The 17,174-nt window shown below is 41.6% G+C and overlaps 1 protein-coding gene across 1 annotated transcript; it reads right to left on the bottom strand.

Moving 5' to 3' along the window:
- Positions 1 to 1,149: 1,149 nt before the first annotated feature.
- On the bottom strand, positions 1,150 to 14,910 carry slc22a13.S (solute carrier family 22 member 13 S homeolog). Its single transcript, XM_041567338.1, has 10 exons — positions 14,259 to 14,910; positions 12,483 to 12,586; positions 10,261 to 10,415; positions 8,303 to 8,471; positions 7,554 to 7,674; positions 6,556 to 6,650; positions 5,494 to 5,708; positions 4,898 to 5,006; positions 2,850 to 3,059; positions 1,150 to 1,858 (listed from the first exon to the last, which is right to left on the bottom strand). The coding sequence occupies exons 1-10, from the start codon at positions 14,631 to 14,633 to the stop codon at positions 1,768 to 1,770; spliced, it is 1,644 nt and encodes a 547-aa protein (XP_041423272.1). The 5' UTR covers positions 14,634 to 14,910; the 3' UTR covers positions 1,150 to 1,767.
- Between the last annotated feature and the right edge of the window lie 2,264 nt (positions 14,911 to 17,174).

The following is a 17,174-nucleotide window of genomic DNA, read 5'->3' as shown; positions in this document are numbered from 1 at the left end:
ACAACCTCCCCTACAATCTTCTCTCTCCCATCAGTTTGTTCCACCTTTACCCCCTGTAGTTAGGGTTGCCACATGGCCAGTATTATACCAACCTAGTTAATGACATAGCAGCCAAGGATGGGGCCAGTATTATGAATTTACCAGCAATGTATCTGACAGTAAATTTGCAATCCCTACTTATTCTGTCCTCATCCTGCCCCCAAATTGCCGCAATCTCCTTGTTCCTATACCCCTCTGTGTCCCCAAACCTGGCGAACTGACAGAATTTCAACCGCTTCTGTCCATCCCTCCCCTGCAATGTCTCTACCTCCCCATTCTCAGACCGGCCACTTTTATCATCATCAGCCGGTAAAGGCCTGAAGAAAAGGAAGCAATTCTACCTGTAGTCATGTTGTTCCTCCTCTGCACACCTCTGCTCCCTCCCACCTGTAACCTGGTGTCCGGCCCTTTCTGGAATACTTGGCCAAGTGCATACTCCACCATCACATCAGGAACATGCAACACACACTTTAGATGAATAAACTGGAGGTTTGAACAATTCATGGGTGAAGACAGAAATAGTGAGTCAACCGCTCAGTTTTGCATTAGTACTCTTCACATTATTTCCCCTTAAAATGCACTTGAAACAATACGGGTTCCCCAGGCTGCTGGGCCCCAACCTGCTGCCTACTACTACCCTTCGCTTATTCCACCTATACTCAGGGATACTGTACTTTTTCAGAATTCCAACACAGGGGTCAGTCTTGCAATTTAGACACTAAGCCCTATCTCACCCAGTCCCTCTTCCACTGGCTCCCGAACTGGGAAAGGTACCGCCGGGGCGCTGGTCTTTCTCTTTCCTCGTCAACTGCTCAACTACTTAACCTACCACTAAAGGTGGCCATAGACTCAAAGATCCGCTCTTTTGGCGACATCGCCAAACGAGCGTATCTTTCCCCGATATGCCACTAACGGCATGGCTATATCGGGGGTAATTCGAACGTTCGGCCGTATGGCCGAACGATCGAATTACGATGCGCCAAGGGGCTCCGACGGGTCGGTTGGTTTAAAATCAAACCTTCCTGATCGATATCGTGGCCAGATATCGATCGGGAAGACCCGTCGGAAGCCCCCATACACGGGCAGATAAGCTGTCAAATCGGTCCAAACGACCGATATCGGCAGCTTTATCTGCCCGTGTATGGCCACCTTTACTCTGTTCAGCTGCAGTGAGCTTCACAAATCTACCCTACTAATATCTAACCTAATTATTCCTTCATGGTAACTAAGGTGGCCTACCTCAAGTTCTCTGGTGTCCTGCACTGTCCCCTTCTCATCAGCTAAACAAGAAATTGTAGACCTGCTCTCTCATATAATCTACCCACCCCTTACACGTACAACCATTCTGCTGCCCTCCACTTTCTGATTTCCAACAACTCCCAAGCTTAGCTTCTCAGCCCAGAGCACACTGAGCATGTGCAGTGCCACTTACACACACAAGATGGCCAAACAGGGTCAGAAGATGGGGTGCTGCTCTGGACTACTTGGATCATTACTGCTATAGCGTTGCTGGAGCTCTGGGCTTTAACATTAAGTTTATATATAAAAAAAAAGCATTTCTAGCCAGATTCTATTTTAGGCTTGATGTCCATATTTGATCCACACTGTTGAAGAGTAGATTGAGGACCTAGAAAACGTTATTTATAAATATAGGAAAACCACTATTAAGTTGACAAAATATTTGATGGTCCCTGTTGCAGCTGGTTTCTTTGTGCCTTTTAATAGGTTCTATAGACGGGTGCATTTTGGAGGAACTGGGTTCGTTTCCGGCTTGTGGTCGGTTCCATTTATGAGGCGTTCTCCTGTCACATTGTTAGAGCTAACAAAAGCAGAAAAGGGTGTTAGTATGGGGGGGGCGGAATCCTGAGAGGGTGAAGGGGTGGGGGAGGTCAGAACAATACTGATAACAATTGTAAATGCCAAACTGACTGTCAGGGATGTATTAAAGGATAAGTAAACCTTTAAAATAAGTGAATGTAAAAGAAGAACATCAGAGCAGCCTCTTTCTTTCTCCTGACAACTTCCTTGACTACTTGCTGGTCAGACTGGTGGGAAAATGACCAGCAGGTGTCGCTGTTGTAACAAAATTCATTCATATTAACAGTACATGTATCCTTTAATATCTTGGAATTAAAAATAAATAAATAATCAATGTGTCCAGCAGCAGACCAGGGCAGGGTCACACCCCAGCAAAGACACATAGGCCCCACGTACCACAACCCTCCTCTAGTCACCCTGCGCCTACCTTTTTTTCATGCTTGTGGCAGCTACCGGGGGCTGGAAGAGTGTTCAGGGAGCAGCGATAATAGGGGATCTGGGCTGATGGCCCACCGGCTTTTTTTCCGATATCCCACCAGCCCAGTCTGACCTAGACTAGGGGGGGGTTATTTTGTAAACAACTTATTTCTCTATAGGTAACCAAGGGCCTGTTTCCCTAAAGCTGCCACCCTGGATATGCCACTCAGTCCATAGACACAGCATACAAGTGACTGTTACTTTTATGGCCACCTTCCCATTGTTCATTCAACAGCACATACAGTTGGCTCCGTTCATCTCAGTTCAGAGTGAGTGTGTATTTATTCTACGCATGGTCATTAGAAATGGATGCCTCCATGACACCTGGAATAGCTAGACAGGCTGGATCCCCCTCTGCCAATCACTATACCATGTAAAAAGCAGAAATATAGATACATACCATGCAATTGTAGAGAATGGCTGAGGTCAGACATGTAGGACATGACTCAATGACACAAACTAAGAGGTCGCATGTATAATAATTGTAGCTGGGCGTAACAGTATCCCGTCCTTACCTCTTTAATTGCTCAGCCTGTTGCATGTGATCTTGAAGGTCCTTGTTGCGTGTTTCTGGTAAAAGAAAGCAGAAGATTCCCCCAATGATGGGCCCACTCCCAAAAATTGCCATGGGTATGGCCGGGTTGTATTTATCCAGAAGACTGATAAGAGGTGCAATGATGCCAGCGACCCGTGCTGCCATGGAAGCCAAGCCCACTCCATTCTGCCTGCGAGGGGGCACAAAAATAAAAACTACTTTATTGCGCAGATCCCACCAAAGCCTCCTTTTTCTGACATTCAAGATCCATAAAGAGCCCATGGTCAAATTCTCTCCTGGAACTACATGTGCTCTGCCCATAACTGATTTGGAATTTTACAAGGGAATTCCCAACAGAACAGAAATTCCCAAATATTTTCATTATTTCCATTGTTTCTTGTAGAGCAAAAAGGAACTTCTTCGTCCGCCCGTGGGAAATTAAAGGATTTTATTCAGGGGATTTTTTTCAACAAAAAACTCTTCTACCAGTTTATTTCCCCTCATTTCCCTTTATTTATAAAGAACTGATAGATGTGTATAAGGAACGAGTCAGAATAAAATGTTTCCATCAAGATATAAGTTGTTTTCTACCTGACATCTCACAAACAGGGCTCTATAAGTTCTTCTGATATACAGGGTCATGTAGGTTCTTCTGATATACAGGTCCTATAAGTTCTTCTAATATACAGGTCCTATAAGTTCTTCTGATATACAGGTCCTATAAGTTCTTCTGATATACAGACCCTAAAAGTTCTTCTGATATACAGGCCCTATAGGTTCTTCTGATATACAGAGTCCCATAGGTTCTTCTGATATACAGGCCCTATAGGTTCTTCTGATATACAGGTCCTATAAGTTCTTCTGATATACAGGTCCTATAAGTTCTTCTGATATACAGGTCCTATAAGTTCTTCTGATATACAGGGCTCTATAGGTTCTTCTGATATACAGGTCCTATAAGTTCTTCTGATATACAGACCCTAAAAGTTCTTCTGATATACAGGCCCTATGGGTTCTTCTGATATACAGAGTCCTATAGGTTCTTCTGATATACAGGGCTCTATAGGTTCTTCTGACCTACAGGGTCCTATAGGTTCTTCTGACATGTAGGCCCTATAGGTTCTTCTGATATACAGGCCCTATAGTTTCTTCTTATATTGAGCCTTCTGTGTTTATGTTGAACCAGTTTAAATCCCAACACAACCTGACTCCCTAGACTTTGACTATTCTTCCTCTTATATTGACGTTTATCTTCCTATTAATAATTCTCTTATTCCCTCTGCTCCTCTCCTTTTATTTCCCCTTTCTCCTTGTTTAACCTTCTTTGAGTATTCCAGGTTTTCTTCTCCTTTTCTATAGACTTTTCACATTCTCCTTTTCTTCCCCTTAATCCTCCTCATTTTCCCATTCCCATTGCTTTCCTCTCCAATCATTTTGCTTACCTTATACTTTTCTTATCCCATATGATATGCCCTGAAATTTCCTGAAACATTTCCTATTCTTCTTTCCCCAGCTCAATGCTGATCCTCTTCTTTTCCCCTTATTTTTCTTTTGTTTCCACCAGTTTTGCTTTTCTTCCCCTTTTTCTTTCCTTCTACCCCTTTATTTTTTGTATTGTCCCCCATTCCTTTTGACTCTTATTTTGTTCTTCTCTCCCAGTTCCCACTACTGTATATACTGTACACATTTAATTCTGCTTTCCCATCTCTGGTTTCTCTCACACTTTTGTCTTAATTGGTCCTTCTTTGCAGATCACTGGTTTAGCACCACTACATGACTGTCAAACAGGGGGGAAACACTGGGATTAGGGTGGGGGTTGACAGGTTTTATGACTTTGTAGGTCTCGGACAATACATTACTCTGTGATCTGATCTGACAATTCATATTTTAACCTGCAAGATAGTCGTGAGGCTGGGGCCACCCAAAGCTCACTCAGCCCCATTCTATGCAATTCAAGTGATAAACATTTGGGAGCAGTAATTGGATCACTGCTGAAGGCTCAGTGCTGGAACAGACCCAAGTTCTTACCAGATGATGGTCGGGAAGACTTCCGCCGTGTATATGTAACAAATGGAGAAGGAAGAAGCAATGGAGAATTTCCCAATCACTGCCAATACTGTGACGACAATGGGCAAGTCTGGAGGAGAACATGTTGAGAAATGAGGGGTAGAGCCTCCCTTGGAGAAAACAGAGACATTTTGGAACAAGATTTTACAGGAAGGAGATGAGGGTGTTTTTATCCTGAGACCTTAGAGGAGACCTGTTTTACTGAGTAAAAATATTAGGCATTTTCATTATTAAACCAGCGATATCCAAACTGAACACAAAACATGAGCTTCTCTTCCCAGCAGTTATGGTTCCTAATTAAACAAAAAGGGCCTAAATCCTTTATATAAGCCTCCCATTGATCTCCCAAGAGTCAGAGAATTTACTGATCTCTCCATCACGAGTGACATCCAGTATTTGCATTTACTTTGCCAGTGTTACTAAATAACCTGCTTAAAGCTGGAGCACTGGTCACACCCCATAACCTTGTCACACTAGATCTCATTACAACAAATTAACGACACAGCAAGTCTTATATTGTCGTCTATGGAAACACAATCGGGACTAAAACAACTTACTCTTGGGTATAACGGTAATGATAAGGCAGACTGTTCCACCCAGGAACAAATAGAACATCTGACTCGGCTTTCTTCCAAACAGCTGCACCGAAAACATGGCACCAAAGCAGGCGGGGATTTCAACAGCTCCGAAAACCAGCTGAGTGAGGTAGATATTCAGCCCAAAACTGCCCACGTTCAGGCTCAAACCATAATAGACAAAGCTGTTCACAAACCTGAAAACACAATCATGAAAGCGCTGGATTTATGAACAAACTTAGGGACTGTTCCTGCTGAATTGTGCTTAGAATAGGGGAATACCTATGCTGCCATAGTTTTATGCGATCTCTCTGTACAGACTATGAGCAAACTTAGGGGACTGTTCCTGCTGAATTGTGCTTAGTACAGGGGAATACCTATGCTGCCATAGTTTTATGGGATCTCTCTGTACAGACTATGAAAATACTTAGGGACTGTTCCAGCTGAATTGTGTTTAGTACAGGGAATACCTATGCTGCCATAGTTTTATGGGATCTCTCTGTACAGACTATGAGCAAACTTAGGGACTGTTCCTGCTGAATTGTGCTTAGTACAAGGAATACCTATGCTGCCATAGTTTTATGGGATCTCTCTGTACAGACTATGAGCAAACTTAGGGGCTGTTCCTGCTGAATTGTGCTTAGTACAGAGGAATACCTATGCTGCCATAGTTTTATGGGATCTCTCTGTACAGACTATGAGCAAACTTAGGGACTGTTCCTGCTGAATTGTGCTTAGTACAGAGGAATACCTATACTGCCATAGTTTTATGGGATCTCTCTGTACAGACTATGAGCAAACTTAGGGGCTGTTCCTGCTGAATTGTGCTTAGTACAGAGGAATACCTATACTGCCATAGTTTTATGGGATCTCTCTGTACAGACTATGAGCAAACTTAGGGGCTGTTCCTGCTGAATTGTGCTTAGTACAGGGAATACCTATGCTGCCATAGTTTTATGGGATCTCTCTGTACAGACTATGAGCAAACCTAGGGGTCTGTTCCTGCTGCTGAATTGCCAGGGCAAATCATAATATAGAACTTACCATACTAAACACATAACCAGTGTCAGCTTTCTGAGGGTCTTGTTTCTGAACAGGTCTATCATGCTTCCAGATTTAGGACTTTTCTCTTCATGTAACTACAAAAAAAATGTAGATGGCACTGCAGGACAGAAAGACCCATATTCCATAAGCCTTGAGACAAATAAAGTATTTGAAAAGGTACAGAGAACAGCATCCAGATTAATTAAAGGGATCCTGTCATCGGAAAACATGTTTGTTTTTTTCTTTAAAGGGATACTGTCATGGGAAAAAAAAAATTCAAAATGAATCAGTTAATAGTGCTGCTCCAGCAGAATTCTGCACTGAAATCCATTTCTCAAAAGAGCAAACAGGTTTTTTTATATTCAATTTTGAAATCTGACATGGGGCTAGACATTTCGTCAATTTCCCAGCTGCCCCCAGTCATGTGACTTGTGCCTGCACTTTAGGAGAGAAATGCTTTCTGGCAGGCTGTTGTTTTTCCTTCTCAATGTAACTGAATGTGTCTCAGTGGGACATGGGTTTTTACTATTGAGTGTTGTTCTTAGATCTACCAGGCAGCTGTTATCTTGTGTTAGGGAGCTGCTATCTGGTTACCTTCCCATTGTTATTTTTTTTGGCTGCTGGGGGGGAAAGGGAGGGGGTGATATCACTCCAACTTGCAGTACAGCAGTAAAGAGTGATTGAAGTTTATCAGATCACAATTCACATGACTTGGGGCAGCTGGGAAACTGACAATATGTCTAGCCCTATGTCAGATTTCAAAATTGAATATAAAAAAATCTGTTTGCTCTTTTGAGAAATGGATTTTAGTGCAGAATTCTGCTGGAGCAGCACTATTAACTGATTCATTTTGAAAAAAAAAAAATTTTCCCATGACAGTATCCCTTTAAGGAAATAGCTGTACATCTTGAAAATGGAACATCTTAGAGGTACACTATAGGTATAGGTCACAAGATTAAGCCAAATTGCACCCCCCCCAGTCATGGAGTTGATAATACCTGTATCAGCAAATCCTCAGGGATCTTCTTTTTATTTATAGACGCTGCTTTTTTCAGGAGTTTTACTGCTTTTTCTTTCTTTCCTTTTATGAAAAGCCACCGTGCAGATTCAGGCACAACCCTGTTACAAATAAACTGTCTTTCCTTAAAGGATAAGTAAACCTTTAAAATAAGTGAATGTAAAATTGATGAGGGGGCTATTCTAAGCACTATTGCAATGTACATTCATTATTTATTTTATTTTTAATTCCAAGATATTAAAGGATACATGTACTGTTAATATGAATGAATTTTGTTACAACAGCGCCACCTACTGGTCATTTTCCCACCAGTCTGACCACCAAGTAGTCAAGGAAGAAATTGTCAGGAGAAAGAAAGAGGCTGCTCTGATGTTCTTCTGCTTAGGAAAAATATTAGAAACCTTTCTCAAATCTTTCCTAAAAGTAGAATATCAGCCGCTTAACAATCTACTTATCCTTTAATGCCAAGTGCATAACATTGGGGCCCTGGGGAGCAGGCTCTGTGCAGTGGGCCCAGGATTGTGGAGGGCCCCATGAGGTTTTAATTAATGAGCTAATTCAAAATTTCTTGGGAGACTATGTCAACTAACCAATGTTGTTGGACCCAACCTTCTAATTAAACCACTGTCTGAGCAATCCTCCCAGCACTTATTAGGCCAATGAGCTACTGAGCTCAATAGGAGCTTTACATTTACTTGACCACAAGGCTGACACGCAACAAACACTCACCAGATGTAGAAAAACAGTAGAGCCGTTGGGACAGAGCCCACTATTTGCAGGGTCCTCCAGTTCCGAATCCCATAAGAAACCCCGGGCAGAGTCATTAGTCCTACTGCAAAGCAGATATGGCCAGTGATTGTGGCATAAGCCCGGCGTGATGATCCCACCCATTCAGCAACTGTAACAAATGATAAGGAGAAATGGAAGGATCAAACCACATTTAATAAGCAGGGGATGTCATAATCAAAGGCCCCTCTAACCTGCATATAATCCCACAATAAGACATTGGCTAAGCAATGTGCCATCTCTGTTAGCAGTATGGGACCTGTTATTCAGAATGATCGGGACCTGCAGTATTCCAGATTAGGGGTCTTTCCATATTTTGGATAACCATAACTTAAAGTAGAAGGAAAGCTACCAAAGCAGTTTATTGTCAATAGATTAGAGACAGTAGTGCAAGCTATAACACTATGTTTAATCTGTAAAATGCTTAACCATACCTGAGTAAACAGCTCTAGAAGCTCTCTCTGTTTGTTTAGGATAGCAGCTGCCATATTAGCTTGTCACATCACTTCCTGCCTGAGTCTCTCCCTGCTCACTCATAGCTCTGGGCTCAGATTACATCAGAGAAGGGAAGGGGAGAGAGGAGCAAACTGAGCATGCTCAAGCCCTAGCCCTGGAGGTTTATGCTGAAAACAGGAAGTCTGATACAGAAGCCCATGAGTACACAATAGAAGGAAAGAAAACCTTTCTGATAAAGTTTACTTAATTTTAGCCTTTCCTTCTCCTTTACGTCTACTAAAAAAAATTAATTAAATATTAATTAAAGCCAATAGGATTGTTTTGCCTTTAATAAGGCACGGGGGGTTTATATTGCCAGTCCAAAAATAGGGCAGCTGAGTGTCAGCTGAATGTCCCTTGTTAAAAAAACAAGAGAAATCAATATCATAATAAAAATACATTCATACTGACCCCGTATGATCCACCTTACGCATTTCGTACCCTCCGGCACTTAATCATAGGTATTTCTAGAAGGCTACGAAACACGTAAGGTGGATCATACGGGGTCAGTATGAATGTATTTTTATTATGATATTGATTGTAGAAAAACTCTTGTTTTTTTATATTTTATGAGTATCGGGACATTTTTGTTTAATGGCGATTTAATTATATCTTAGTTGGGATCACGTTCAAGCTACTGTTTTATTATTACAGAGAAAAATAATTTTTTTTAAAAAACATTTTTTATTAATATGTAGATGGAATATGGCCTTCCTGTTAATGGTAGCTTTTTGGATAATGGGTTTCCAGATAACGGAATCCAAGGGCCCGTGCCTAGGGCAGCAGCTTTACAGGAAGGCACTTGGGTGACTATATGGGAATAAAAAGTGTTTCAAAATAGAAGAATTTCCCCAGCCCTATACTCTATATCTGGTTGGAGGGGTGCTCCTGGCTTGCAATTGGAAGGGCTTTGTGCGTTCGAAAAGTTCACCCTTTGATAAATACGCCTTTATGGATCAGGGCACACAGGCAGATTCGGGGAGATTAGTCGCCTGTCAACAATTCTCCTCTTCTTCGAGGCGACTAATCTCCCTGAACTGCCTCCCGCCGGCTAAAATATAAATCACCAGCGGGATGGCGCTCGGAGCAATTTGTTTTTCGAAAGTTGCCCGAAGTTTCCTCGTGAGGCAACTTCAGCATATTTGGAAAACAAAGCGCTCCGAGTGCCATCCCGCTGGTGATTTACTTTCTAGCCGGCGGGAGGCAGTTCAGGGAGATTAGTCGCCCCGAAGAAGAGGAGATTTGTCGACAGGCGACTAATCTCCCCGAATCTGCCTGTGTGCCCTGACCCTAAAAATCCCATAGAAATAAATGGAGAGAGACTGTATTTCACTCTAGAGGACGGTGGTGGTCTCTAACTTCACTTTTTGATAAATATACCCCAGAGCCTGGTCCCAAACGTTTACCTAGAACAAGGTTGTTTATCGAAAGTCCCGACATGGAGGTTCCGACAACCCATCGGAAGGCCATGTAAACATAGAAGTGGGGCGCAAACGCTGCCGCAAGCCCGAACGTCAGCTGCATGGACATGGACATCAGTATAACCGGGCGCCGGCCAATCCTAAAAACACAGGTTTCCATTAGACTGACTTACATATAACTGCACTCACAGGCTACAGCACCAGTACCTGGAATAAGAAGCAGATCCAGTGCCTGGAGGCCTGGACAGCCCTGACTAAGTGGATCAAAACTCGGTGCACTTTTATGTCGTACTGTCCCTTTAAGTAACAGAGGAATGAGGGGACTGGGTGCCCCGGGAAAGCATATTTCTGCCCCTTGACTGTGTTATGCATTAAAAGGGTTGATAACTTTTAGGGGCAGATTTATTAAGGGTCAAACTGAAAATTCCAATTTAAATTTTTTTATTTATGGTCAAAACTGTCACATTCGACTAGGGAATTATTGAAACTCGATTCGAGTATTTTTAGAAAAGTCTAATTTGATTTTCGAGATTTATCATACTCTGGCCCTTTCAAATTCAAATTCGATTCGAGGCAGAAAAATTCGTCCAAGTTTTTAGATTTCGTCCAAATTTTTTTCTTAAAGGGGAAGTAAAGTCTAAAATAGAGAAATGCTGTATTGTGTATACTAAACATAAACATGAACTTACTGCACCACAAGCCTAATCAAACAAATAATTTATGCTTTCAAAGTTGGCCACAGGGGGTCACCATCTTGTAACTTTGTTATACATCTTTGCAAGACCAAGACTGTGCACATGCTCAGTGGGGTCTGGGCTGCTTAGGGATCATCATAAATCATCAAAACAGCACAAGTCAAATAATATCTGCCAGAAGCCGATACAACAAGACTGATTAATAATCAGAATATACAGACTGCACTGGGTTCTGTGTTGTCATGTAATCTAATGTGGATTTTATAGTTTTTGTATTGTTTAATAGAAACTTTCTCCAACTCTGCAGAACCAGTGGCTGCACCAAAATAATCCTCCAAATAGAATCCCAGTTTATCTGTTTAAATCTGGCTCCATGATCTTTGTCCCTGCAGCTGGAGTTGGAAACAGTAAAGGTGACGTAAAGGCAAAAATAAAACCCAATACAAATCTCTACACAGTCGCCGACTGCTCTACAGGGAAACAAACAAAGCTGCTTGAGTTCTGCATGGCTGGGAAGTAAGGCGGGGGCTCCCCCTGCTGTTCATAAGTATGATTGTTTCCCTGCAGAGCAGTTAGGGACCGTCTGACAATTCCTATCCACAGCAGTAAATGAAGGGAGAATTTCACTGCATACAGTCAGGTTTCTTATAAAAACGGTACACATTTTTTAATCAAAGTATATTGGAGATCGGTTTCTTTTTCATTAAAGAAAGTAAAAATTGGATTTTATTTTTTTGCCTTTACATGCCCTTTAAATAACCCCCAGTCGAATTTCGAAGATATTCAGATTTAAGGGAGTTTAAAAAAAACTCACATGAATTTATAATTCGACCTTTGATAAATGTGCCTCCCTGTAAGTCATAGAATGATCAATTCTAAGCAATTTTTCAATTGGTCTTCATTATTTTTTTTTTTTATTGTTTTCTTAATTATGTGCCTTTTTCTTCTGACTCTTTCCAGCTTTCAAATGGGGGCCACTGACCCCATCTAAACACAAATGCTGTGTAAGGCTACAAATGTATTGTTATTGCAACTTATTACTCATCTTTAGTGATGGACGAATTTGGGGCATTCGCTTAGCGGAAATTCGCAAAACGGCAAAAAATTTGCAAAACTGCGCCAGCGTCTCATTTTTGACGCCAGTGTCCGTTTTTGATGCCGGCGTCCGTTTTTGATGCCGCGTCCGCCTTATGGATGCCGGCGCACATTCGCGGGCGAAAATGCGCTGGCGTCCAAAAAAACGGACGCTGGCGTACATTTTTTTTGACGCAGACAAATTTTCGTGGCGGCTGCGCAAATGTATTCGCTGACAGCGAATCACGGGAATTCGCCTCAAATTCGCGATCTAAATATCTCTTATTTAGATCATTGGATGGTTGCTAGGGGAATGTAGACACTAGCAACCAGATTGTGGAAATATCACTCTCTACATCATACTAACAGTTAATTTAAAGGTGAACAACCCCTTTACTGAACAACTGATGTGCACAAAAAAATATTGATTTTCCTTACCTGTCGCCTAAAGGCCCAAAAACCAGAGCTCCTATTAGGAGTCCAGACATGAAGATGGACTGGGAGATTCCGGTCTGTTCTTTTCTATGGCACACCAGGTCAAACTGAGATTAAACAATGCTCATTAGATGGACAGTGGGTAGAATTACATTACATACACTCAAACTGAAGGAATCTTTATTTTTTCCATGGAGAATTTTTTTTATCCTGAACCCCAGGTTTTCCTGCTCTGAGAAACCATTATAGTCTACTCTATGCCAACACTGTAGTAAAATTTCCAAAAAATTATTTGAAAAAAAACATTAAAAAAAAAACATTAAAGGGGAACTGTCACCTTAAAAAATAAAATTAGTTGAGAAAAATAAAATTTACTTACAACTATATTATTGTTTATTTTTTGTTTCCTTTAGTCTTGGAATTACACAAGAAAAGCATTACACAGAAAGCAGGCAGTTGCCATTTTGTGGCTATTTGTTATTAAGACAAACTGTGTATTACCCCCAAAATATCGTGTATGCACCAGAATGGGGGGCTTAATGCCCATGATCAATGCCCTATACAACTATAAATTGTGAGGAGGGAAGGGGGGATATGAAGAGAGCAGTGACATTTAGGAAGTGCTGAATGGAAAGTGAAAGTAATTGACTGCCCCGCCTCTATGCCTCAGGCACAAAGGCAGGGCAGGTAATATTTGATTGACAGCTCAGATATTTAAACACCTTTATAACAGGTATGGATGTTTTAATGAAAACGAATTTGGGCTCCATGTTTAATTTGCAAAGGACTTTCATTATACTGCTTTTTATGTGTAGCTGACGGGTCCCCTTTAAATAAATCCAATAGGCTGTATTTGCCTCTAATAAGGATTAATTATATCTTAGTTGGTATCAAGTACAAGCTACTGTTTTATTATTATAGAGAAAACAGAAATACTCTATAACGATCTCGATTATTTGGATAAAATGGAGTCTTTAGGAGACGGGCCTTCCCATTAATCAGAGCCTTGTGGATAACAGGTTTCCGGATAACAGATCCTATACCTGTAAACATAACTGCTATAGAAAGCAGTGTCTGCCTGTTCCTTTCTGTGGTGGTGAGAAATAGGGATGCACCAAATCGACTATTTTGGATTCGGCCGAATCCTTTGTGAAAGATTCGGCCGAGTACCGACTTCTCCAACATTGTTTCTCACTAGGGATGCACCGAATCAAGGATTCTGCCTTTTTCAGCAGGATTCAGATTCAGGCAAATCCTTCTGCCCGGCCGAACCAAATCCAGATCCTAATTTGCATATGCAAATTAGGGGTGGGAAGGGGAAAACATTTTTTACTTCCTTGTTTTGTGACAAAAAGTCATGCAATTTCCCTCCCCACCCTCCTAATTTGCATATGCAAATTAGGATTCGGATTCTCACCCTAGTGAGAAACAATGTGGCAGAAGTCAGCTGAAGAACAGGCCTATGAAGAAGTATGCGTTCATAGCCAGCAGTGCAGAAAGGGACAGACGGAGAGTTTAAGATCTTTAAAATGAATGAACATTAGAAATGAATGAAGAGTCAGCAAGGAATGGACGCTGATGGGTAACTGGGGTACCAGCAATCTGCATCTCGTTGAATTTCTGGGTCCGTGTGCCCCTGGTTGATACATGCCCTGTTAGAGATCAAGCAGCATATTACACAGCATATTACACAGCATATTACACAGCATATTACACAGCATATTACACAGCATATTACACAGCATATTACACAGCATATTACACAGCATTCTCACCAACCTCAGTGACCAGGGTTGATTTCTGCTCCGACGTGTCGTACTCCCATCCATCCTGGCACGGGCCGGTGTCATTCAGCCCATACTTTTCAATGGACTCCATATCCCACTCCACCGGCGTGTACATGATGCATTGCTCATAGAGGCCTTGGCTGTTCCTGGGGAGGGTGTAGTTCAGCCGCGCTTCCTGGCTCAGGTTTGGGTTGATCTGAAGGATCCAGCTGGTGTTGCAGTGGTGGGGCACGGAGATCTCCATCAAGACTTGGCTTAACACGTGGAAGGCATTGAGGAAGCTCAGGCAGGAAACCATAACCACCAACACTTTTTGGAATCTTCCAAATTCCCCCACATTTTTTAGAAAATCTGCAAAATCAGTCATTGTGATCTGGTTCAGAGTCAGCTCCGTACAGAGGAATCCCAAGAGACAGCGGCCAAATTAATATAAAACCCAGTCCACTGAGCTCCTCGAAATAAAGGCAAAGTCTAATATTCCCCACAGTGGCGGCACCACTTTTATTCCAACGGTTTTATAATGACTGCACTAACCTTGCCATGATGTAACCACGCCAGGCTGTATTTTAAGGATAAATTCATCTGCAAATTGAAAAACTGAATATTTGCCCTTTAGTCTGATGGTAATTTCTAAGGAACTAGCCGTGGCCTTAGTTAACCCTGGGTGTCTCCTTTATTTTAGCAGATTCTTTTCTTTTCAAATTAATTTTATTGAATTTTGCAATCAAATGAGTTGACTGACAATGTGTAAATATTTATGCAGTTCTATGTAAATAAAAATTCTCAATTGTACATGAAGAATAAACAATAAACAAGTGGTTTTAAACATTTTCACCTGTTTCTCATCTATCATTTCATTGCTCGACAAAAACCCAGTTGGAATGAATTTGTAAATAGGGGTATGGGATCTGTTATCCAGAATGCTCAGGACCTGGGGTTTTCTGGATAACGGATCTTTCCATAATTTGGATCTTCATACCTTTATTCTACTAGAAAATCATATAAACATTAAATAAATCCAATAGGCTGTTTTTGCTTCCAATAAGGATTAATTATATCTTAGTTGGGATCAAGTACAAGCGACTGTTTTATTATTACACAGAATTGGATTATTTGGATAAAATGGAGTCTATGAGAGATGGGCATTCCGTATTAATTGATATTAAAAGTACACGTATCCTTTAATATCTTGGAATTAAAAAACAATAAATACATAAAAAAAAAAAATAATAATGAATGTACATTGCAAAAATGCTTAGAATAGTCCCCTCATCAATTTATTAATTTCACTTATTTTTAAGGTTTAAGGTTTACTTATGCTTTAAAGATAGATCTTCAATTCTGAATCTAATTACTTCTTGAACACATACATTATTCTCTCTAATTCAACATTAAAAAAATAGATTTCTGGCTGCAACAGAAATCCAAAATTTCAATTGGTGAGTTGACAAAAGAATCATTATTTACCAAATGAAGTGAGTCTTTCATATCTAAGGGCAGAGACACGTGGTCAGATTCGAGGAGATTAGTCACCCGGCAACAAATCTCCTCTTCTTCGGGGCGACTAATCTCCCCAAACTGCCTCCCGCCTGCTAGAATGTAAATGGTCGGCGGGATGGCACTCAGATCGCTTCGTTTTCCGAAGTGACCTGAAGTTGCCTCACAAGGAAACTTCGGGCATCTTCGGAAAAAGAAGCAATTTACATTCTAGCCGTCGGGAAGGCAGTTCAGGGAGTTTAGTCGCCCCAAAGAAGAGGAGATTTGTCGCCGGGCAACTAATCTCACCGAATCTGACCGTGTGTCTCTGCCCTAAGGGCTCTTACTGATGAGCGGTTGTAGCTGCGCTCCCCTGCGTTCCAGTTGTAGCTGCGCTCCCCTGCGTTCCGTTTTTCTTCGTTCAGCCGCAGGGGAGCGCAGGAATAGACGCATTACATTTTTCCAATGGGGCTGTACTCACACAGGCGCGTGTAAGCGCCGAACGCAGGAAAAATGCATGCATGTTGCGTCTCAACCTGCGTTCGGCGCCTACACGCACCTCTGTGAGTACAGCCCCATTGGAAAAAATGTAATGCGTCTATTCCTGCGCTCCCCTGCGGCTGAACGAAGAAAAACGGAACGCAGGGGAACGCAGCTACAACCGCTCGTGAGTAAGAGCCCTAATAGTGCAAATTTCGGACACAATGTGACATCTAAGTTGAGTCTTTAAAGGGATACTGTCATGGGAAAAAAAATTTTTTTCAAAATGAATCAGTTAATAGTGCTGCTCCAGCAGAATTCTGCACTGAAATCCATTTCTCAAAAGAGCAAACAGATTTTTTTATATTCAATTTTGAAATCTGACATGGGGCTAGACATATTGTCAATTTCCCAGCTGCCCCAAGTCATGTGACTTGTGCTCTGATAAACTTCAATCACTCTTTACTGCTGTACTGCAAGTTGGAGTGATATCACCCCCCCCCCTTTCCTCCCCCCCAGCAGCCAAACAAAAGAACAATGGGAAGGTAACCAGATAGCAGCTCCCTAACACAAGATAACAGCTGCCTGGTAGATCTAAGAACAACACTCAATAGTAAAATCCCATGTCCCACTGAGACACATTCAGTTACATTGAGAAGGAAAAACAGCAGCCTGCCAGAAAGCATTTCTCTCCTAAAGTGCAGGCACAAGTAACATGACCAGGGGCAGCTGGGAAATTGACAAAATGTCTAGCCCCATGTCAGATTTCAAAATTGAATATAAAAAAATCTGTTTGCTCTTTTGAGAAATGGATTTCAGCACAGAATTCTGCTGGAGCAGCACTATTAACTGATTCATTTTGAAAAAAAAAAATTTTTCCCATGACAGTATCCCTTTAGTTGTGGACACATCCAGATAATTGACATTTTGCTCTTTTTGCATTTCGGACAAA

This window comes from Xenopus laevis, chromosome 6S (genome assembly GCF_017654675.1).
Source record: "Xenopus laevis strain J_2021 chromosome 6S, Xenopus_laevis_v10.1, whole genome shotgun sequence".
Classification (NCBI taxonomy): Eukaryota; Metazoa; Chordata; class Amphibia; order Anura; family Pipidae; genus Xenopus; species Xenopus laevis.
This window is presented reverse-complemented; position numbering and strand designations above follow the sequence as displayed.

Excerpts from the sequence above, each read along its gene's own strand:
- slc22a13.S (XM_041567338.1), bottom strand. The coding sequence starts at position 14,633 with ATGACTGATTTTGCAGATTTTCTAAAAAATGTGGGGGAATTTGGAAGA. Across the intron at positions 7,675-8,302 it reads CTACTGTTTTTCTACATCTG|GGTTGTGCCTGAATCTGCAC; the intron begins GTGAGTGTTTGT and ends TATTTGTAACAG. Across the intron at positions 5,007-5,493 it reads CATTACCGTTATACCCAAGA|ACTTGCCCATTGTCGTCACA; the intron begins GTAAGTTGTTTT and ends GTTCTCCTCCAG.